The following is a 25,676-nucleotide window of genomic DNA, read 5'->3' as shown; positions in this document are numbered from 1 at the left end:
CTTTAGACCAATAGTTGACGGGAGGGGGTCTATTACATATGCTTGCACTAAATATGTAGATAGCACCTTGAAACCCTTGATTGAACAAGAATCTCAGATATGTAAGGATTCATGAAGCTTTCTCAAAAATGTTAATAAATTAGAATATAGTGATGACTCCTGTTTCCTTACTATCGATGTTAAAGACTTGTACACTGTCATCCCCCAAACTCTAGGGTCAGAGTGGATTAGAGATTTCATGACCCTTAAACATATGGACGAAAAAATAATTTATTTAGTGGAAACTTTGCTTGAAATCGTTTTTGAAAAACAACTATATGATATTTGACGGTCATTATTTCCTTCAAAAATCGGGAGTGGCCATGGGCTCCCCTTGTGGGGGTAGTTTCGCTAATTGTATTATGGCCCATTGGGAAAGAACGTTGTTATTCCAGAATAGGTTGTTTCAAGAAAATGTTGCCTGGTATACGCGTTACCAGGATGACATGTTTATAATATGGAAGGGACCTAAAACCCTGGTTTCTGAATTTATTGACAGCATATCGTCTATGACAGACTTTCTAGAATTTACTTTTAACTTGGAAAAAGTATCTATCAACTTCTTAAATGTTAAACTATTTAAGGATACCACGAACCAAAAGTATAAAAGTATTATATGTAGAAAGCCCTCTTACTCTAATTCCTTTCTTTTCTTCACCAGTAGCCATCCACACCACCAAAAGAAGGCCGTGGTCAGAGCGGCTAGGATGGTCACTGAGGAAGAAGATTTTCAGACTGAATGTCTTCTCCTTAAAACTATGTTTATCAACAGAGGCTATGATAGATTCAATTATACTTGAAGTAAATTATAAGAGGAGCACAGGTTATTTTATGCCTTTGTTGGCTAATAAGCCACAATCAAAAGTTGATGGGTCTGAACTGCCATTTTGTGTGGCCCGAAAAGAAGTGAAATCTGACTATAGAGTCAGTTTTTTTTGTACTTATTCTATCGACCATTATAGAATGAAAGAGGTATTATATAAAAATTGGTCTTTCATTTTAGAAGACAGTGGTTTATTAAAAATATTAGGAGTGAAACCAAAAGTCACTTTTAGAAGAGGAGTAAATCTGAAAGCAATTTTTTGAAAGAAAGAGTAAGCCTAAGGTTGTAGGCAAGTTAGGCATGTCGAAATGTGGGGCATGCCACCAATGTAGATTTATTATGGTTGACAATAAGATTCAAATTAACAATGCCACATGGCATATTAATGGGAAGTTTAATTGCCTTAGTAAGGGAGTTATTTATGCAGCTATTTGTTCCCACTGTTCTGCATTTTATATTGGAAAGACCAAGAGAAAATAATTTTAGATTTACTATTTTGCAGCCGAGAAATGTTGACCCAAGAGGTGGACCGTGGCAATTACTTCTAGAAATAGACAAAATCATGTGGCAGATTAAAATTGAAGCTTACACTTTTCCTGGTCTAAACGAAATGGTTTCTATTAAATGTATTTTAAAACGTTTAGCCCTGAATAGATGATATAATTTGTGGTAATACTTTTAGTTTTTCACTGTTTGTAATTCATCTATAATACAGTCACTATAAGCGTCAAGTTTAGTAATATTTCTAGTTGCTATTTGCACTGATAAGCCTAGTAACATCCCTTTTCAATTGCACTGGCACTTTTTCTTGATGGCATTTTGATAGTTTTTATTATGATCGACAATTTTTAACTTTTGAGGTTTTATGAAAATCACTATTTATAAAAATTATTATTTATAATATTTAAAATGTATTTATTAGGTTTTATTTATATTTCTACTTAGGTTTAATAGCTTAATGTATTACAGTACTGTTTATTTTTTGTATTAGTACTGACCCTGCCTAGTTTCAATACTTCTTTAAGGACAAGCAGCTTCTAGTATTTTATCTTTATTGCTTTATTTCTTGAATTTCCCCCCTGCTTCATCATCACCCCTTTCCACTTTGAAATACAGCTTTTTACTTGTGTTACATATATGAGTATTAACTGATTAATGATGGACATTTTTATCTGCTTTTGAAGTGGGCATTGAGGGGCCAGGGTATTGTTGAGGGAAGATATTACTGCTTATTTTTTCATGTAGGTTGGATGTCTGATTTGGCTTATGATGGCAAGTCTGCTGAGGTCATTAAAAGAAGGGGGTAAGTGGGTTTCAAATCCTTTCAGGGCATATATTACATAGTTATTCTCAAACAGTGTTGGTAAGTTTGCTGTTACTGGTCGGTTATTGTTTTATCTGGGCAGATGAAGTTGAAGATTTTGGGTCATTCTTATATATTTTGGGAGGATGGAAGCTGCAGTAAGACCTGGAGGAGTTTGTTGGGTCTAAATCAGTCTCAATGGAATGTGACGTGGTGAGGAGGCAGAGTCATGCGTTGGTGTCAGGTTTTGCCAATGGTAGAAGAATTCCAGTCAGCAGCTTCAAAAACTAAGGTCACTGTGGATCATTTGAAGGATTATGATTTGGGACAGAGTCTAAAAACATATATTGCTCTCTTGGACAGTGAGGGATTTGTTAGTATTATAGCAGAGATCCTCAGGACCAGCCATTGTATGGCTATCTATCATCCCTCAGTTTTTTTTGGAGTAGGGCATTTAGAGTAGCAGAAATGGAGACTGCCAAGAAGTTTATTAACCATAGGATTGCTAGGGCAACTACTTCACTAGGGTTTCCTGTTTTGGAACATTGGGATTTTGCACATGAAGACCTGTTGCATCTATATTACCTGATCAAAAGTTTAGGTTAGCGAATACCTAAATGTCGATCTGGTAATATCGAAAAATGAAAACAGTGAACGGGCGATTTAATGTAGGGAATGAATTTCCTCGGCCGCAAAAAAAAAAAAAAATTTAAACCAAAATGAAGTGGGGGCCTTAGCCCGTCACACCCCCCATGTGGGAGGCTGTGGCCCCCAAACTAAATATACCAACGCCTCTATTGTTCTACAGTGGGGAAAGGGGCAAAATCCACATAACGGCCAAGGGAATTCTTTCCCTGTGTTAAATCGGCCATTCACAATTTTTTGCTTTCACTATTACCAGATTGATGTTTAGGTATTTGCTAACCTAAACATTCGATCAGGTAATAGGAACCTGACCTGTCATGGTTCAGGCAGGCTGGTGTACATCTGAGTGAGATTGGCCTTGATTTATTTAATGTACATATTGCTTTGGTACTTAAGATTTAGTTGTGACACTTCCTAAGTTACATATAGTATTTTGAGGTCATGGATATGTGGATAAGAAAGAAAGAAAAAAGGGGGGGGGGTTGATATGCTGTCATGTTGGTAGCCTGATGATTGATATATGGCTTAAATGATCTGTTGTATAAGAGAAGCCCCCTCCTCCATTTTCCCTCCTGGGCAGATTGCTTTAGTGCTGGGACTGAGTGTGCAGAATGCTGCTCCTGGGATATATTTTAGTGGAGATGTTTAAGATTGAGTAGTCTTTAATGCTGCTTGAAAGTTTATGATGGTTAGGGGTGAGTGGTTTGTGAATACCGTCCATCACATTTGTTCTGAGAATCTGCATTGTTAATATTGAGATCTGTTGTATTTCTGCTTTTTGTTTCCATTTAAATGATGTTACATGGTTTTATGTATTGGTTATCCATCATCCTCCAGTATTTGTGTTGGGGCAAGGAGTCGTAAACAAGAAGGGTTTGCCTGGGCAGCGCCTACAGAATTAGTATGGTAGGTATAGAATTCAGGAAGGCATACATGGCAGGGAGGGAGAGAGTTAGGAATGCATTTAGAGGGGTGGACATGCAGGAAATTAGGTAGTTTTAGGAATGGGAATATGGGAGGGAGAGGGTGTTAGTATTTAAACAACTGGTCACAGCATTGGCCCCTTTGGCACAGGTGATTGTGGCAAGCCCTCCTCCCCACCCAAACATGTCTTTGTTGAATTAGTGAGTTGAGAGTTGGGGTAGTTTATGGTTAAGATGGTCACTTATATAAGAAGAGCCCCCTTTTCCATCTCAGGCAGATTGGTTTAGTGCTAGGAGTGTGTGGTGTGGGATAATGCTCCTGGGATCTAAGTTAGTGCAATTGGTTATGAGTGAGTCATCTTTTAATACCACTTGAAGGTTTATGCTTGTTAAGGGTATGTGGTATAGGAATGCTGCCCAACAAGTTTCTGAGAATTTGCATTGTTATTATTAATTTCTCTCATGTTTTTGTTCTTTATTTCCAGTTAAATGTTATTACATGGTTTTATCCATTGGTTTGGTGATAAACTTGGTCACACACCAGAGTTTGTATGGTTATTTGTGTTTGGGCTATGATGGACAGCAAGTGTTAGTAGTTATGATCCATATTATAGATGCTTCACCAAAGTTGTCAGAGATATTTCAGAAATGTCCTTGTTCATAATTGTTTCCTAAAACTGAAACTGAATTTAAAAATATCTTTCCTGTCTGTATCTAAACTTGAAACAGCAATTATGTTAAAAATATATTGGATGGAACAATTAGATTTTCATAGTACCATGGTACAACAGCTTCATTTAATATATATAAATCTGAATATTGCTACTATAGCTTATGAAACAGAATGGTTAATCTGCTACTAGACATTTGACCATGGTAATCATATTAACATTTTTTCAGGGTGATACAGTAATTGTAGCAATGCTTATCAGTATGACACTATAAAAGAGGTAAATGTCTGGAATTTTAATTGTTCCTCAGGTAATAGTGTTTTATTATACTGCATTTGTCCAAGGTTTTGTTCCTTAATTAAAATTCACTACACATGTAATATCTAAGTTATTTCAAGCAAAATGCATCTCACCTTTTACTTAAAATGAGTGTCTAAAAATGAACAGAGCCTTACCAAGACTGGGAAGGGCACACTCCACTACAGCTGGTCTCTTCGATATATCCCCTGCATGCATTCTTGGTTATACTCTTGACCACTGATACAGGTTTGCATTCTGCATGATGGAAAAAGAAGAAAGACAAAAAATAACTTACTGCATTCATATTGGACATTGCACTGGAAAAAATAAATGAAGTTTGCATTTTCTTTGAGGATTTTGCCATTTCATGTCTTGTTTTTTAACAAAGGAAATGGACAGTTTCATGTATTTTCTGACTAACTGATCTTACTAACAAAATTAATGGTATTGAACCAAAGCTGAAAACTTGCCTGGTTTTGTGTATTTCCTGGTTTAAGTGTAACTGAATAATCTAAAATGACATGTGTTTTACTAAGTGATTGTGTAAGTTAAGAAAAAGACAGGGTAAACCTTGAAAAGATTAACACGTAACTTATGGTCTACAATTTATTTCTTTAATACCCTTCCAATCTTAGTTCCAGTAGCTACTTAGCAAGGAAAAGAAATTGCCACTATCTATATTCCTCTGTGAAGTGGAGTTTTTAGAAATAGTTTTCTTTTTCATATCAGTGCGATTTGCATTGCATTTCATAGTTATGCTTTTCATTGTTGTTGCAAAGTTTCTGCAATTTTTTTGTAACTGTTCCTTTCCTCATTCTGGGAGCACTGATTTCACAATGCACTCAGCTTGCAAAAACACTTATAGCAGAGATTAATACACACTTTCTTATGATTTCAATATGAAACATTCATCTTAGCAAGTTAGATTTAATTCATATATGTTCATACTGAAATGGGAGCTGAAATAAGAAATGAAGTGCCCTCCGCCAGATCGGAAATGCCGATGCACTAAACCAATTTTCACAGACATACAATTCAGGGACTCGCTTAACTGCATAAATTACCTTGGCCAACCCTGTTAATGAACATGGACAAAAGCTCAGGTTCACCCATTGCTTTCAGTGGGTAAGATCATGTTAGAGTAAGTGTCGGGGGGTTTAGCAGACAAGTAGTGTTGTGGTATGTGCCGTCTGTGTGTGTGTGGCTCAGTGTGTGAGTTTATGCAGAGGGATGAGTGACCTTAGCTACGTGTGTGTGTGTGTGTGTGTGTGTGTGTGTGTGTGTGTGTGTGTGTGTGTGTGTGTGTGTGTGTGTGTGTGTGTGTGTGTGTGTCTGTGTGTGTGTGTGTGTGTGTGTCTGTGTGTGTGTGTGTGTGTGTATCTGTGTGTGTGTGTGTGTGTGTGTGTGTGTGTGTGTCTGTGTGTGTGTTTGTGTGTGTGTGTGTGTGTGTGTGTGTGTGTGTGTGTGTGTGTGTGTGTGTGTGTGTGTGTGTGTGTGTGTGTGTGTGTATATGAATGTGTCGGTGACAGGGGGTATCACACCCCCATACTCCACTAGAATAATAAGTAAATCCTGCACTGGGGGGGGGACTAGACTTCAGGGATATTCTTTATATCATGTAGTAAACGTACATAAAAAGATAACAGAACAAAGTTGTGCTGCACAAAAGATATGGGTCAGGGAGTGTGCTAGACTCCAGGTATGAGTCAAACTCTGTACCGTTGGCATTAAAAAAATCCCCAACAATTTAGCCCACTGCACTGTATTACCACTAGATCCGAGGGATCCTCTGCGATATTATCTTAAGCCTTAGAAAAAAATGTTAAGTAAAAGGGTATTTGATCCCTATACCATTGGCACACACCCAACTCTAGAGCAGAGTGTTAGTTTTATCTGAGCCACTAGACATTTTAACTTTGCACCCTTTATATAGAAAGCAGCTTAACAAGCCAAAGTCTTAACCCCACTATAGGAAGTATGAAACTCTAATGCCAGGCATTATTCACAGACTGCAGTGGTCCTAGAGATACCAGGGACAGGGTGTGTATAATAGGCAACATCAGGAGCATTTTGTAAAATCAGGGACAGTTTTAAATGATCACTTGTGCTCACTTAAACTTTTAATAGAGCAGTATCTAGCATCAAAATGTACTTTCCAACAGTAAGAAGAATGAAACTTTAATGCCTGGCATTATTGACTGACTGTAAGGATTTGTGATTTATAAGGGTAGGGATAAAAATAAGAATACACATCAGGAATGTTCTGTCAACTCAAGAACGGGTATGACATATGTCTGTGTGTGGGTGTGGGAAAGTGAATGGGGAGTACCTGTACACAAGGCATGGGTCACCAGTGGTGACTGCTGCATGAAAGTTCTGATTTGCACTTGTGGTAATTACTGGTGATTCAGAGACATGAAAATTTGCCAGTAAATAGGCCTTTCCTCATTGTGGCTAACATGTCTCTGAATTGCATTTCCCATGAGCATGGAAACAATGACTTTTGGCAACAGCTCTAACAGCCAGCAGTGCGGATCTTTCTGAATTCTCTGGTCAGTTTTGTTACAACCCTGAATGCAATTACATGTACAAAACCTTTTTTTATCTTAATACAAAATATATCAAATTCTTTTAGGGCCTGACAATAATTTGTTTACTCATTTTGTAGTTCTGTATATAACATGACACAATGCTACATTACTGTTATCTTTAAAATAAAAAAGCAGAGCATAATAACTATCATATAATAACACATAGCTACTCTATAGATCATAATGTAATTTACTCAAGTCTATGGTGTTGGGTCATTCAGACTTCACCTTGCAACCAATTAAAAGTAGTTATGAGTGTAGCACAGCTCAAATTATACAATAACCATGTAATATTACTTTAAAATGCCATATCAAGGGCACATTGTGATTTCAGCCAGTACATGGTGGATGGTGACATACACATAGATGTGTGCGTGTGTATGTGCGTTTTGCTTGTGTACATGCATGTGTGTGTATCTGGGCATGCACATGCATGTTAATGCAATATATGTCTGTCTGGAGTCAAATAAGTTAAATACATGATCATTTTGGGTTGTGTGACTGAGCTTCAACACAACAGACTAATCCAGTCTTCATTACCCAAGTTCCCATACCCTCCAGCAAAAGATATCACATTTATTACACAGAACCTCGTATATTTTAGTTATCCATTTTTAATTTTTTGTAATTCACATTCCCTTTTCCCATTCATTTCAGTGGTGTAGTTTTGGAGGTGTTCATGTGGGTATACAACTTAGTAGTGATCCATGGTTTTCTTAATGAAAAGGAGTTAATGATATCAGGTTACCTTAGGTCAAGTTTCAGTGTTAGTCTCTTTTGGTAAAAGTACATACAAAGCTGTTTTCCTGAGTATTTTTCTGAATATTTGGCAATATTTTTTACATTTACTGGCATTTTAGTGTTCTATATTTTATCAGCATTTTGCAATATTAGTATGTTTTAATTTGATTTTTCATTTTTACACTAATTTTTCTACAATCAGATTGGCTGTTTTTAAGCATTAATTTTCTTAATTTTTCTGACTGCTTTAGGTTTTGTTGATATATTTGTGCATTTTGAGTTTGATTTAGGTGGGGGTGCTATCTTGCTTAGTCAGTAGTACATAGTTCTGTATATTGTATGTTTAATTAATTTACTTTTGCTTCTGTGTATGTACACATTCAGCATGTTGCTTCACTTGGAAGCCTTACTGCTCGGCAGTTTGAAAATGAATAAAACTTCAAGTAGATCTTCTAGCAGTGATAAACATAACTGGGTTATTGCACTAAGTAATGGCAGCTGGTGTACATGCATACATACATACATATATAGAAATATTTTAAGCACGGGCATTAATGCATTTCTAACCTGCCTATATACCAAAACAGTTGTTCCCATAATTAGTGTCCAGGCTGTTCTTAAAATATGCAAACTAGTGCTTGCTTTAATGTAATTTAGTAGTCTGCTCCATGTATCAGCTGCTCTCTCAGATAATCAATTAGTACACTTCTCATTTCTACAGAATCTTCTACATAGGTTCTCTGATGATTCTCCACTACTTTTAGATAACCCCAAATATTCCCACAGGTAATTGGCTCTAAATGCCCTATATACCTTACTATGTTTACTATAAAAATTCGGAATGGCAGTTGTACATTTATTCATACTGCTGAACTGAAAAGTCAACAATGTACTCACTGTTTCGTACGAAATGTCAGAACTAATAACCATGATGTCTCCATTCAAAACTCAGAACTTTCAAAATTGAACGTCCGTGTTAGCATTTATGTTTTGAAGGGGGCAAGCCCCGCTGCATCTCCCCCTGCAAATTATATATACCAACTCCGAGATTGCACTACAGTGAAGAAAAGGGTAAATTCTCTGATCCTCACTGTGCCGCGATCTCCATTCATAATGCCGAACTTATACTAACGAATCATGCTTTATATTCGTTATCATGGATTCATTGTATTTGGATTGAGCATTGTGCATTTTTGAAACTGTACTTTCCATCACGTGATGTTCGACAAAGTGCATTTCAAGCTTTTGATAGTAAACCACCTGAATAATGTCTCCTCTTAAATATCTGTATGAGACACTGTATAGTTTCAGATATTTCAGTCTTTCATAATAACTTAAAGTTTCACATCTATGGATGTGCTTGGTATATTTCCACTGGACTCTTTCTAGTTTACTCATGCTTGCTTTCTTTCTTTTAAGGTTTCAATATTGTTATTCCTTACTCAAGTTTGGGTCTAATGTAACTAACAAACAATGGCTTCATCATTTCTAATTTCCTAGACTTTATAAATCTTTTTATATAACCTATAGTTTTATAACTGTCATTAACCAATTGGTTGATATGATTAGAAAAAAAACCTCAAAGCTGGATCTACCAATATATACCCAGGTCCTGAAATGAATCTACAGATGTTCATCATGTTTCACTGTTGCAGTCATTACACTTTGGTTATCCGCCAGCAGGCGACGCGCAGTCGGCCCGAGTTCCAAAGTCTTGGTCTGGCGTCGGTTGTTGTCGCTTCCTCCCTGACGTCAGTGCACCAGGGGTATAAATGTTGCAACCAACGCCATTTTCTCCAGTCTTTCTTGCTGCGCAGTGCAAAAGCAGTTCACAAGTGCAGGTCAGCCGACTCCTGAGATTTTCGAAATTGAATTTCAGACCTGAAGTCTTCAATAAAGCTAAGTACCCCGTTGGGGAAACTTTTTCTTGCTCCAGACAAATGTCAGTAAAAGTTAATAATTGTATTTCTTGTGGGAAGCAAATACCTCATAAGGACTTTCACTCTTACTGCATTGCTTGCCTAGGCCCTGATCATGACGTTACTAGTTGTCGGTTTTGTGCTAGATTCAATAAACGCACTATAAAACGTCGGTTTGAATTTGCTTTACATTACTTTGGACGAAGATTTAACTATATAATGCCGTCGGATCAGCTGACCCCCGCTATTTATAAAAAATGCAAGGACAAAGAAAGAGACAGGCATCTGAGGTCCAAAACCGATGACAAAGCCTCTTCTAGGCCAGTCGCTGGTTCTCACTGAGGCACTTTTGCAGCCCCTGACACCCGCTACCTCAGAGCCACAGGCCACAACCAACAGCCACATGGAGGCCCGAGGCCTGTGAAAACTCAAGGTATTGGGCCTACGGAAACTATGCCCTCAGATGGGTCCGGAGCCGCTGAGCAGGCACCGGCTTCTGAGGGCATCTTCAGACCTTCACAACTTACTATTAAGACTACTACAGCAGCAAAGGCAAAGTCAAAGACAAGGAAACAAGTGCAGCATTCTCCAGAGCAGTCTTCTATGCCAAAGAAACAGATGCTAAAAATGGCCGAGGACCTAATTACTTTAATCAGGGGCTCCCATCCCCCTCCTGACAAAAGGCCTAGGCAAGACACTGATTATGATTCCTCTGATCAAGTTTCCATTTCCACTGATTCTTCTTCTGATCAGGGCTATTCTCTCCCTCCTTATGAGGACTCTGATGCTGAAGAGTCCATTCCTTCAGCCTCTCCACCTGAGGATTATTCTTTTGGGGAAACCCTGCACACCATAAGGGAGCATTTCCACTGGGAGAGCCAGGATCACTCAGAATCCAAGAAAAGGCTCAGAGATTTCCTTTTACTGCCTCAGCACAGATCCCTGGCTATCCCCCCTGTGCTTGATATTGTAGATGATGTCTTTACTGAATCCACTCTGTCTCCAGATTCTTTACCCCCTGTACCAGTAAAGCCAGACAGGTACTACAGGGTCCCTGACTCTAATAATTAAATTCCTTTACAAAAACCCCGCTGCAGACCCAGAAACAATTTCTCAAGGTAATAAAGGGTTTAAAGCTTCCACTGAAAAAAATCCTGTGTCCCCTCAGATAGGGATTCCAGAGCTCTGGACAGATGGGGGAAAAAAGTTTACACTTCTGCAACTTTAGCTGTAAGAGCTTTAAACTGTCAGTTTCACATGCTTAAATATCAACAGTATCTCATGTCATTGTTAAAGCAGAAAATGGTTACAAATACAGAAAGTCCAGACAGTAAAGAAATGCAGGAATTATTGCATGCAGTTGAACAACTGGGAAAGCATACTCTGCAATGTGGTTTTGATTCATTAGAGGCTTCTTGTAGAGCCGCAGTTACAGGCTCAGTTATTCGAAGACATGCTTGGTTGAAAGAACAAAGTTTACCTGACCATGTTAAGGTAAAGTTATTGGATGCACCTCTACAGCATGATACTTTATTTGGTGTTAAGGCAGAAGAGGTGTTAAAGAAAATGGAGGATAAAGCAAAGTCAATGCAAACGGTGAAAGATTTCTTACAGGTTCAACCACCTAAATTTAGCAGAAACTGGCCTTCAAAAAATTGGTCCTTTCCAGTGTCAGACAGGCCACAAAGAGGCAGATACAGATGCCCAAGAGGCAGATCTCAGCCCCAAGGCACCTACAGACCTAGGCAATGGGGAGCTTCAACCCCCAAAGGAGGAGAAGACAAATCACAACCTTATAGGAAACAAACACAATGACTTCCCTCTGCAAATGTCAAGCTCTTACCAGTTGATAGCGCCCCTAGGGGGAAAGCTAGCACTTTTCTCAGACAATTGGCACATGATCACCCAAGACCAATGGGTGTTGAATATAGTTTCTCAGGGGTACAGGTTCCACTTCCACATGCTTCCAAAACTAAAAGGCATGCCAAACCTGCCACAAAACCAATGGACAGAGGCACAAAAACAGATTGCTGCTCTTATGGAAATGGGAGCTATTCAAAAAGTTCCACAAGAACAGGGACAAGGATTTTACTCAAGACTTTTCTTAGTACCCAGAAAAGACAAGGCCTGGAGGCCAATACTCGACTTGTCAGTTTTAAATACTTTCCTGGATGTACCAAAATTCAAAATGTTAACACTGCAACAACTCCTGCCCATGATGGACAAGGAGGCTTGGCTAGTTACTTTGGATCTCAAGGAGGCATACCTGCATGTCCCAATCAGACAATCGTGCAGAAGATACCTCAGATTTATAGCAGGTTCAATGCATTACCAATTCTCTGCACTGCCCTTTGGCTTATCTACTGCACCCAGGGTCTTTACAAAATGCCTGGCTCCAGTAATTGCATTTTGCAGACAAAAAGGAATTCAAATATATCCCTACTTGGCCGACTGCCTTATTCAAGCAGAGAGCAAGGACATTCTTCTAAAGCACCTGGCATTTGTAGAAAAAGTTACTAATTTGCCTAGGGTACACAGTAAATGAAAAGAAATCAAAACTAGTGCCCTCTCAAGAGATAATATTCCTGGGTGCAAGCTTAAATACATCTTCCCAGATGGCTTATCTCATGCCAGACAAAGACAACTGACTCATTACTTTCAAATGATGGCAACAAAGACCCAGCTTCCTGCAAGAAAAATTCTGCTGGCCCTGGGTTTCATGGCATCCTGCATTCTACTAATTCCATATGCAAAGCTGCATATGCGGAAACTACAATGATATCTAAAAATTGTTTGGACTCAGCATTGTCAAAGCCTAGAGACAATCATAACCTTAATCCCTTACCTACAACAGGAGTTTTGATGGTGGTCCCAGGCCGGTCACCACAACAAGGGACAGCCTTTCACCTTACCTACAGCCAGGCAGACAATAACAATAGATGCATCGGATTATGCCTGGGGAGCACATATGGCAGGACAATGTATTCAGGGCACGTGGCCCAGGGAGCAAATGCATCTTCACATCAATGAAAAAGAGATGCTAGCTGTACAAAATGCTCTGACAGCCTTCAAGGGCCTAATACGCCCAGGACAACTACTGATAAAGACGGACAATACCACAGTTATGTGGTACATAAACAAGCAAGGGGGCACACATTCCTACCCCCTACACAGACAAGCCATGACTTTGTGGAACACAGCACTGACCTACCAGGTACATCTGCAAGCACAATTCCTGCCAGGAACAAAAAATACACTGGCAGACAAACTAAGCAGAAATCTCATGGATCCTCACGAATGGAAGCTAAATCCAAGTGTTCAACATGATAACAATGGAGTAGGGACGCCCAGACATAGATCTATTTGCCTACCCTCACAATTGCCAAATACAGACAATTTTGCACAAGGACTTATCACTCTCAAGCATGGAAAGTGGATGCTCTATCATTCAGCTGGAAAAACCTGACAGTCTGTGCCTTCCCTCCAATACCTCTTCTCACCAAAGTACTTCTAAAAGTTAGACAAGAGAGGCCAAAAATGATCCTAATTGCACCAGACTGGCCACGCCAGCACTGGTATCCAATACTAAAAACTCTGACTCAGGACCCACCTTGGCCTCTTCGTCTAATCACTCATCTCCTGACACAGCAAAACTATCAGATTCTGCACAGTCAGCTCAGTACCTTACACCTGTCAGCATGGCGAATAATGTAGCCACTCAGACTGCAACTCTCTCTAAAGCTGTAATGGATGTAATTTTGGAAAACTGGAGGCCCAGCACTAGGAAATCATATGCAGAAAAATGGAAAAGATTCTGTGCTTGGAACCAGGCACAAGGACTCGACCCACTGGTCCCTAATATACCTCAGATTTTACAATACTTGACTGAGATGTTGGACAAAGGCCTATCTTTTTCATCTATTAAAATCCATGTCTCTGCCATTTCAGCTCATTACAGTGCAGATGCTCCTATTTTTTCATATCCTCTACTACGACAGTACCTCAGAGGGGCAAAGAATATAAGACCCCCTAGAAGAGCACCACTACCAACTTGGGACCTCAATTTTGTTTTAGAGAAATTAACACTGCTTCCATTTGAACCAGCCAGCACAGCTGATCTTAAATTTCTGTCATGGAAAACTGCTCTGCTCCTAGCAATAACTTCAGCAAGAAGAGTCTCAGAGTTACAGGCATTGATGGCTGTAGAACCTTTCCTCATTTTTCATCAAGACAGGGTTTCTCTTAGAACAAACCCCACATTCATGCCAAAGGTGGTCTCCAATGTGGCCTTAAACCAAACCATTAATTTGCCTACTTTCTACCCAAATCCCCAGAATAAAGGGGAGAAACTTCTGCACACTTTGGATATACACAGGCAGCTACGATTTTACTTGGACAAAGCAAAAGCCTTCAAAAAACTGAGCAACTGTTTGTAGCTTATGCTGCAGGATCACAAGGAAAGCCAATTACAAAGCAGACAATCTCCAAATGGATAGGACACTGCATCCGCTTCTGTTATGCACAGCATGGCAAATCTGTGCCTAAGGGCATTAGGCCTCATTCTACCAGAGCAGCAGCCACTTCAGCAGCTTTCCTCAGAGGGGTACCAACCAAAGATATTTTAGAAGCTGCAACCTGGGCTCAGTGCACACTTTCACCAAGCACCACCACCTATCTCTCTACTCCAAATCTAGAGCAGGCTTTGCCACCGCAGTTCTGCAGGGGTTGTTAGCCTCGCCAAATCCAATCCAGACCCAGCCACCCAACCTCAGCTTTGGGATTCTACCCAAGTGTAATGACTGCAACAGTGAAACACGATGAACATAGTACAGTTGTATACCTACCATAAATGTAGATGTTCGAGTGTATTCACTGTTGCAGTCCAGGTTACCCACCCACCATCCCCCTCTTTGCTGGGACTATTCTGTACTTCTCAACTCTATACAAGCTATGTGGTGTATTTGCTTGTAGATTAAAGATATGTTTATAGTATTATATGCATTGTTGTTTGGCATACTTATATCTTTTCAGCCTTCCTTTCTGGGGGCGCCTGACATCTGGGGCAAGAAAAACTGAAGAAAATGGCGTTGGTTGCAACATTTATACCTGTGGTGCACTGACGTCAGGGAGGAAGCAACAACAACTGATGCTGGACCAAGACTTTGGAACTCGGGCTGACTGCGGGTCGCCTGTCGGCGGATAACCCAAGTGTAATGACTGCAACAGTGAATACACTGGAACATCTACATTTATGGTAGGTACACAACTGTACTTTTCAATCACTGTGTGCTATATTAAATATTTACCTTTCAATTTATGTTTCACGAATCTCATATGCTTAGTTTTTGATGTATTTATCAGCATATTATTCTCATGTGCCCAAATGGTCAATTTAGTCAAGTTCTTTTGAAGCCATGCCCTATCTGTAACACATGTAATCAGGTTACCCAATTTCAAGTCATCTACATACAGACTGTAGAACACCTCAGATGACAATTAAACAAGTATGAGCCTAAAACAGAGCCCTGTGGGACACACTGACTTTAACCATACATTTCATCTGTATAATTGTTATATGTTTGCCATGTCCTATTTGTAAGCCATGCAGCTATCCATCTTATCTACAGTACATAAATACCTAGTTGTTCTAATTTATTGATCAATGTTTTGTGTATGACCCTGCTGAAGTTAAATCTGTATAAAGTACACAACAGGTGGTAATAGATCTATTTTCAACATATGCATGCTGATATATGGTTTTCAGACCCATCCTTTCCAATTCTGTCAGTAACTTACCCAATATTACCTTCTCCATTATTTTTCACAACATGAAAGTAGACTTAAGGGTTTGTATGACTCTGGATTTGTCCTACTTTCCTTTCTTTTAAAGACAGGTTTAATAAGTGCCTGTCTCCAACCTTGAGAAATCTCCACATATTTATACAACCCAGTAAATAATAGATATAATAGTACTGTAAGTTCTTGCTGAAGTGTTCTCAGATCGTTACTAATTTTGTTTCCCCCCTGTGCTTTGTTGTATCCAGTTTGCATAGTTATTTTTCAATATAATCTAATATGATTTCAGTATCTGAGATTACCTGGATGTCTCTAGGACAACTTTTAACCCCCTTTGTGGAGCCAAACTGTTTTGTATAAGATTTTCTAAATATATCTACAATCTGTTATGTCTGAGAATAAAATTTAGAATCTACACACAGATTACCAATTTGTATGTCTTGTACTCCTTCCACATCGTATATATTTATAAAATGATTTCCCATTATGCTCAATATGTTTATATACATCTTCTTCATTTGTTTAATATTGTCTCATACTATGCTTAACTTGTTTGACCAGCTTGTTTATTTTAGTTTTCAAAGTTGTAGTTCAACCTATTTGCCATTTATTATATTTTTTTGCCTCTCACCTTAGTCAAGTATCTTGTTCTTATGGAAATATATCCTCCAGACGTTGTGTGCCTAGATCTTGATATTAAACATGTTTTTGATTTTTTGTATTCAGACAATTTCTGTTTCAAAATTTTCCACATTCCTTCTGGATGTTTTTTCTGCTGAATGCATCACTCCAATTAGTTTTACATAGTAACTGTTTTGCTTTCATATAATCTGTTATCAATCTTCTGTGCATTGATTTGGATTTCAGTTTGGCAGAATTGTCTCGCAACAAATTAACCTTAATAACTCCATGACCACTGCACATCAACGGTAATGAAACCTAACATGAAGTAACAATAATTTATTTTAGGAATGCAAACAATGTCTATTATGTTCCACTCCCTGGTAGGCTTTTTTGCAATATGAAGCAATTGTTCCTGAACACAGGTTGTGAATAATTTCATTACTAGTCTTGTTGAATCAATATTATTCCAATCTGTTTCTGGTAAATGTAAGTCTCCAGCCACTATTATTCTTCCCTCTTGAGTTTCATGCAAAAATAAATGAAATTCCTTTAGGTCATCAATATTTGACCTTGGTGCTTTATACACTCCAACAATTGTTATAAGTTCCAGGGTTGTCTTTATTTTCACAGCTACACAATCTATAGTATTGGTGTTATCACTGAATATGTAATAACCACAGGTCTCATAACTATCTTTAATCCCTATCATAACAACTCCACCTGATTTTCTGTTAGAATATCTGTTACAGTAAAACATTTTTACCCTGACAGAACTGGTTTCCAGTCATTGTTCACCATCCTAGCACTGTTATCCACCCTATCATCAGACAGATTGTATGAAATCACACCTAGCTCATTGATTTGTGAACCAGATTCTGTGCTATTCTTTTCTTATGTCTTCCTTTGCTGGTTGGCATGACGGCAGCACTGAGATAGTTTAATAACACTTACTTATAGTAGAACATGCCCATCTCTGTCATTCTAGTGTATGTCAGTGAGGTGTGATTGCATTATGTCCATTATGGGCATAGATAGGGGTAGGATTTTTGTAATAACTAGGTGTAAGAATTTTGTTAAGTACTACAAAATGGATAGCTGCTTATTATCTGGGGATAGAAAGATTAGTTTTGAAGTGTTTGCCACTGAGTATTCACAATGTGTGATTAAGTTCACGTCCTGTATGACTGTATGTTATCCACTTATCTTTATTATTTATGTTCACACTTATTCACCAGGTAAGGGTCTCCATGTAGCCTTTTCAGCCACAACCTGAGTCAAGGCAGCACACATTTATACATGTAATGATAATAATACAGTGGGTTATTGTAAGCATACAAGTAGATTTAAGATATACATTACAATATAATACATATTTTCGCTTACCTTGTCAGAAAGTAAGCAATTTTCAGCAATTAGAAAATGTATATTTAAATGTTCTAAGGCAAACATAAAAATTTAAGTATGCAATATTTTAACAAGCCATTTGAGTTATACATGTATATTATAATTTATTACATTAGTTCCCATGAAATAAATGTGCAGACTGTAAATATTTAAATCACACTTCCAGATTTGCACATCTAACTACTGATAAACATTTTTTGTCATTATTTGTACGTTCCAATTGCTGTAATTTAATGTATCTTGTCTTTGCTGTGCATGAACAGACTGTTATATAAGCAAAGCTGTAGAAAATTAAAAAGGAAAGAATCTTGAACTGCAGGTCTGAGATCAGATGTCAACTCGAAACTAATACTAATACAAAAGCAAGACCTATTATTGAGGAAGATGACAGCAAAATGTTTAAGTTTATGGTAGTCAAACTGGTTAATGCTAACAAATGTGATGATAATACTGTTACAGATACAGAATTGTGTAAATACAGATGGATCACACATTTAACTATAGACAGAGATCAAGGACAATAGAACTTTCTCATAAAGACAGTTCTTATCAAATGTCTGCTTAAATGCTAGATGTTATATTTTATTTCGTCACAAGATTATTTATTCATTATACTGTATGTGATACTAACATCAGTTATAAAATACATATACACATAAATAGAAAACATAAGTAATGAAGGTTACAAATATGCATGTTAACAGTATATGGCAACAGTTATATTTAAGGTTAAGAATGTAGACAATATATTTGTTAAAGGAGTTATAAGAAGAGAGAAAGAAACTAGGATGCATAGGGATTGGAGATAGAATGGATGTAGCTGAAATTCAGTTAGAAGGACAAGGTCCAAGTGGAATTATATAGGTGTTTTGATCATAAAGAAATGTTTTATGTCTGCTATCTATGAGAATGGAATTCCACAGTGCTGCTACATGAAGAGAGTATAAAGAGTCGCCAAAGTGGTTGTTTAATTTGACAGCTTATAGCAGGTTTGGGCTCTGAGATCCTAGCTTTCTGTGTGGCATATATTTTAGAAGTAAACTGGAGATGGGCGGCATCTGCTGGTTGCATACAAAATTGTATGTGTTTTTAAATTAGTTAAAAGGTGTTTTAGCCCTGAGCAGTTAATGTTATGAAATGCTTTATAATTATGAGGTTTACCAGGGACATTAGCAGCATATTTTACAATTTTGTGCATATTTATTCTACCATATACAGCAGAGGTTTTTGGAATATTAGTAAGGTTAAAGGATTCATAAAGTAATGTACTTAATAAAATAGTTTGGACTGTATTTAGTTCTGTTGTTTCTGTCAGACAAGGTTTGATTTGTATAACATATCCAAGTTTTGTAAGTTTTGAGGTTACATAGTGAATATGTTTCATGAAGAATTGTGTATCTCTATGAATACACCTAAACGTCTAGCATGGGTGACATGGTCAATTGGTGTTGTTTTGTGAAGCAAGTGAGATTTCACTGGAGCAAGCAAGTGTTCTAGGCTTTGAAACTTAAGCTCTGATGAATGCTGCAATTGACTGAGGAAGTTAGCAGTACATATAATAATGAAGTCATCAGCATGCTGTTCTAATATTGACATGCATGTCATTTATATTTTTAGACAGTTTTAGTTAATATGTCTCATATTTCATTATCTTAGATAATTCTACTGGTTGTGTCTGTTTCTAACCATTAAAAAAATGTATTAGTGCAAAAGCACACATATTTTATTAAAATGTTTCCTAGTGTAATACTGAGTCACTTTTTACTTTGTTCTTTCTAGTTGTGATTGATTTGGGTCCACTTTTCTCCATGTTGATTGTGTGTGTTTTGTTTGTTCTTTATAATTTGTTTTGTCTCATGGGTAAAATGCTGACTTGTTGTAATATAGATTTTCATGGCTGTACTAATGTATTCCCTAAAGCGAATATATTGGTTATACCAATATATTTCCTTTATGAACTGGTTGTGGACTGAATCAGAATATCATCCTTTGCACTTACAGTTATGTTCCTCCTCCAGGTCCCACTTTAAGCATTCCCTAACATTGATGTAACTGTCTCAATTCCACATATCAGGTGCTATTTTGAAAAAGCCTCTTTTATAAGTGATACATTGCAGCTGGAATATGGCAGAGGGAGTGCTTGGTTGGTTGCATTACTGAAGGAGTAAGATGGAGACTTTTGGAAACATTCTGCTTTAAGTGATGGGCAGTGGTTGGATTTAATTAATTTGAAAGTGAGGGAATTTAGTAACGGAGGATTGAGTGGTTAAGGGCGACTACCTGTTTTTACATAGTGTAATGCACTGTTGCTCCCTGCTCTATGAAAACACTACAAAATGGCAATTTCTGTTGTGTATTCTTGATATTTTGCATTTTGTGTAGAAATTAGGACTGTTATGGGGGGGGGGGCAACATTCCAGCTAAAGGATAAGCATACAAATTCCAGTTGCTGTATGCTCTTCTATGGTTAGAATCATGGTGTATTTAATATTTTAAGCATTGAAACTGTCCTTGATATTTTTTGTGGTTGAAAGGTAAACAGTGAGTTGTACATTTTGATCAAATATTAGCCCTGGTTAATTTGTTGACTAACCTGTGGAATTGGGGAACTGTTGAGTCATTATTGTTTTATTTTAGGGTTGTTTTCTCACTTTTGCAAGGTACCAAAATGCATATATTCCAGTGTACTGCAGCTGGCTATCTCAGTTTTCTTCATCAGAGAATTGAAATGGAGATGTAAGTTCTTTAAAGCTGGATTGAAGAAATAAGACATCATCTACATAAAGTATATTATTCAGTTTGGTGAGTTCATTTGTCAGATTGTTTTTAAATAATGAAAACAGTAAAGGATCTAATACTGACCAGTGGAATACCACTGATTTGAAACTACCTGTGTCTGAAGAAGTGTTGGTATGGATTACTCTGGATGTCCTTTTACCTAGGTAGATAGGTAAGTAGGTAGAGAACCAATGAGCTACTATACTGAAGCCTATTTTTTTCTGACATAGAAGTCAGTAGGGTATAATGTACAGTTTCAGATGATTTCCTGAGATCAGTAAATACTCAAGGTTGAGAATGGAACTAGCAGGCCCTTCATCTCCTATTATTTTTCTATATTAATATATATTTAATTTTTGACAGAATATATTGTTGTTGCTGTGTTACAACTTTTTAAAATCTTTTCTGGTTGGACGCAAGTAAATCATATTACTATTATTTGTTTGCATATTCTTTTTCTAATAGTTTAGCTAGTTGTAGTATATTTGCAGTTGGTTTATAGTCTTAGGGTTTGTTAGACGAGGCGTTTCTTTGTTAAGGTGTAATAGGGCATGCTTTCAGGCAGGAAGATTGCTAATACCAGTGGTCATACAGTCACTATTCTTGAGAAGAAATTTTGGATTTATAGTTTTGTGACCTGTATGGTTAACACTGATTTACTATTGAGTAACTTTTTTATGTTTTTGTATAAAATTCTTCTAAAATAAAGGTTTTGGGGTGTTTAGACTTTTGATTGTGGATTCTAGTGATGGGGAGATGGTGTTAGGAAAGTAATGCATGTTGATTTAAACGGGTAGTATATTACGTCATTTATTATTGATGAACTTAGGCTTTATTGGAATCCTTTGCAAAGCGTAAGCTCACTGTTACAGATTTTAGAATCTTTCAATACACCTTATGGTGGCCTAACTGAGTCACTTGTTAGTTTCTTGTATAATCTGATTTTGCTGTACTAGCTGCTGTTCTACAATTACTCATTTGTTGTTTAAATGCATATAGTTTGTCATTGTTTGTGGGATCTGATTTCTAGGAATGCCATGCTTGATTGTATTCTTTCTCTTTGTTTCAGATGTAATAATCTCTGTCCTAGATAGATGCAAGAATATTAATATATGGATGATATTGTAGTTGAGTTATTACCTGTTCTTCATGGAATTCAGTGAATAGAGTATAATAGTAGGTTAGTGACCATATATTCTGGGAATGACTGTATTTTACTATTAGTAGTGTGTTTTGAAGGGTCAGGTAGTACATGGTCATTAAGCGTGTGATAGAGTTTGTTTGTTTGCATTTTATTGCAAAGTTGGATATTATGATATCTAGTAGAGAACTACAATTTGTAGTAGGATGGGGTATAATGTTTTTTTGAATTTTCTGGGTTATGTTTTATAGATTATGTGTCTGATGTAATTTTGTATTGCTTTTCAGCCATCTCCTGCTGTCCATCATCTTACCTTTCCTGGCCCAATTGCTCCATTCATTTCCTTCAACTGCCAGGGGCAAGGGTTGGGTTGAATGGGGATACAGTATTATACTTCAGTGCAAAAGATTTTGTGCTCTAATTCTCCCCATGCTGGTTTCAGATTCCTATCAGGGAAAACCAGTGAGGTGGATATCTCACCTTCATGGTGACGCATCTATCCGATGATCCCACCATGAAAAAGAATACAATGGGACATTACAAGTCCAAGCTCTGACATCACAGTAACATGTTTCCTCCTCAGTGGCCCCATGCCTTGACCTGGTGTGCACTCTGCTGTGATTTTCAGTATAACTAGCCTGGGAGTTAGTCCCCATCCTCCCCACTCAGAGAAAGGCAAGGAGGTAAAGTCCATTCACTCCTCTCCCTTCCTTCATCAGATTCTTCAGTGCCAGGGTTAGTAATTTAACCCTGGTCATCTGGGCCATAGGCAGGGCTCCTTCCCTCTTTGCCATGGAGCTGACTGCATGTTTGTTGCAATTGTGTTTTTTTGGTCCCATCCAGTCAAAGATCAATTTTTGCCTGTAGTGCATTGTGATAGTTTATTATTCTGTTCTAAGACCATAGTGGAGGGGTGTAAAGTGCATCTATAAACATTTCTGTGAGTCTTACTTATTGTAATTTTGATAATTAGCTAGGTAAGTAACAGATTAAATTAGTCTTGCACAGATGGTCTGCACTGTATATTACCTTGGCAGTTTAAAGAATTACTCTCCAACCTGCTGTACTGTAATTTCCAGCTGCTAGCAGCTTGCTTTCTGCAACCTTAAATGAACCCATTTGGGAATCTTCATACAAGACAAGCAAGATTAGCATTTTTGGGGGGAAGGGGGTGGTGGTTAGAAAATTCAGAAAATACTGCTGCAACCTGTGTGGAGAAGGAAGGCGTTAGTCAACCTCATACATGCAACCACTCAAAAAACTCTTTTTATTGACAAAATCCAACAGCAGAATGTAACAGGGAATGATGCCTACCCTAGTGTAAAATTATTTCTATTCTGCAGCAGTTTCTAAGACAATCATATTTACAGTAAATATATTGCGTACCTAATCTTTCCTAGACAACAAACTACTTTAACACTTTATGTGTGTTTCAATAATTTCCTGTGCATTAACACTTGATGGCTGTTTACGCTATTTCTTCTACCTCAGTACTGAACTTACTGAACATTACGGTCTCTGGAAATTTAGAATTACAATTTAAAGCACAAATATGCAGTACTGTGCAATGTTGGGTGCCATCACAAGACCCTAATTGGAGTACAGATTGAGCAAAAATCTAATAAAACAGTTGTAATGACTACTGTTTATGTCCAGTGGTCAGATGCATCACATTAGTAAGCTTTCAGTAATGCAAGTTCAGCACAGGAAATCCTCCTGGTCCTAGCAAAGGCTATTTTACAGGCTGGGGAGTCAACCATCTTTGCTTTAGGACTTGGCAGTTGAAGTAGACTACCTCATCTGAGTAGATTCCTGGTTGGTGTCTCAGAGGTCATCAAAGCTATCACTCAACACTCTTTGGGGGTCTGAATGGAGAGATAATGAAATCAGCTTGATAAGGAGAGGACCAGTATTGCTGGAACTGAAGTCGTTCTCAGGTCTTGGTGAGTACCTTCATGAGGAGGACCCTGTTTTCACAAATCTCACCAAGATGACACTGATATATAGACTGTATTTTATATAGCCTATGTCATGGAGAAAGGCAGGTTAACTCATTCACTCCAATGCAGCTCTGTAAGTTTGCACTGTAATTTCCAATGGGCGGAGCCTAAGTCTTTTGATAGAATCAAATGATGTCCTCACATTTCAAATAAATGTTCATATCTCTGGAACCATAGGGGTTATGAAAGAAGTATAAAAGGCAAACTCTTCAGCAAAAACTATTCTATAGTGGTAGTAATCTTTAGGTTCTAGGTCTTAAACCAAAATTTTTAAGTCACAGTAAGCATAGTAACTATTACATTTGTAATATTTTATAAACAACTTACAATATCTCAGCAGCCATGCAAGTTACACACATATTGCCAGCAGCATTTTATTCATCTAACTGAGAGATTTCATATGAGGCTAAGGAGTTCTGTCTGTATTGCTCGGTTGTATAGATATTTAGAAAAATGTGAAAATTATATCTATATAAATGAATATGATTAAAAACAACAGTTAATATCTAAAACCCAAGAAGAACTCCACAGGGAATAAATGGAGCCAGCAAGCAAAAAAAGTACCAAGAAAAATCATACAGGCCGACTACAAATGGGTCTATGACATTTCGCCCAAAATCCATTTCACCAAAAATTTCTGACATAGGGTCCAAATCACCGAAAATCCATTTTGCTGAAAATAGTACTGACAGTATATCTGCCCTCTTCCCCCACTGTAGTGCGATCTTGGACTGAGAATATTAAAGTAGGGGGGTGTGGGGGGCACAGCCCCACACAATAGGGGGTGTGGTGGGCGTAGCCCCCCACCTACACAGGTTATGAACTACTTACTAACCCTTTTAATAGGAACTGCTCAATAGATAACAATACTAGACAATATTAAACTGTACTGGGTGTGCCCCCCATAACCCCCTACTTTAATATTCTCACTCCGAGATTGCACTACAGTGGGGAAATGGCAGCTACACTGTCAGTACTATTTTCGGCAAAATGGATTTTCGGCGATTTGAACCCTATGTTAGGAATTTTCGTCAAACTGACACTGATCCCTCCAAACACATGCAAGCAAAGCAACAGCAAAAATTGCACAGTTTCAAATAGGCAGCAAAGGAACAAGTAATCCGAAATCTAAACACAGAGAGCTGGAAATTGCATGGAAATTATCTTTTAATCTAAAAAAATAAATAAAAACAGATGATCACTTTCATATATAGCTTCTTCATATCTTTAGTAAAACATACAACACACTCTGATGTTTAAATAGTATGACATAAGCAGACCTAGATCAAACTAACCAATAAAAGTGCATGGAGTGCATTCTATCCAAGAAAAGCCAAAGCATTTAATACACAAAAACATCTAAATACGTAAAATAAAAAATAAAGTATAAAAACAGTTATACTTTATATAATCTATGAGACTTTAAAATAGGTTTAATATAAACATGTTCATTCAGGCCAGGTTCACAATCTGACCTGAAATTAAGAATCCATTTCAGCTCTGCTTTCTCTATTTTTTTTTTATTAGTAACATTGCCTATTCACTCTGTGGGGGCAATAGAGTCAATAGCCATCAACATACACTTGTGGACAGAACCTGCTTGTATAATATGCTTGGCTAATGCATTGGTCTCATTAGACCTCCTAATGCAGTATAGTGGTCTCTGATTCTGTCACAAAGATGTCTATTCATCTTCTCTATATGAAACACACCACATGTAGTGCAGTGAGCCAGCTAAATAATATCACAGGTGTTATAGTTTGCTGTAACTTTAAATTTGAACAGTTGTCATAAACGGGGATGTAAGAAGCTATTAGAGCCATCAATAAAATGGCAGAAATTACATCTGCCACAGGGATATGTACCAAAGGATAAATGTTCGTTATTAAAACTACAGGAACTCCTAGGGTAACACAACATCTGTTAGAGAAATATTTAATTCTTATAATAAAAATGAGGCCTCTCATGCACCAGCCAA

General features: G+C 37.6%; 1 protein-coding gene across 1 annotated transcript in view; it reads right to left on the bottom strand.

The window, feature by feature from the left end:
- The window catches only part of LOC122791479 (submaxillary mucin-like protein), a 228,488-nt gene that overhangs the window by 35,035 nt on the left and 167,777 nt on the right, over positions 1-25,676 (bottom strand). The window contains exon 4 of the mRNA XM_044059221.1: positions 4,860-4,959. Coding sequence (XP_043915156.1) covers positions 4,860-4,959 — 100 coding nt within the window. The remainder of the gene's footprint in view (positions 1-4,859; positions 4,960-25,676) is intronic.

The sequence above is a fragment of the Protopterus annectens genome, chromosome 17.part0 (assembly GCF_019279795.1).
Source record: "Protopterus annectens isolate FY-2018-M chromosome 17.part0, PAN1.0, whole genome shotgun sequence".
Lineage (NCBI taxonomy): Eukaryota > Metazoa > Chordata > Ceratodontiformes > Protopteridae > Protopterus > Protopterus annectens.
This window is presented reverse-complemented; position numbering and strand designations above follow the sequence as displayed.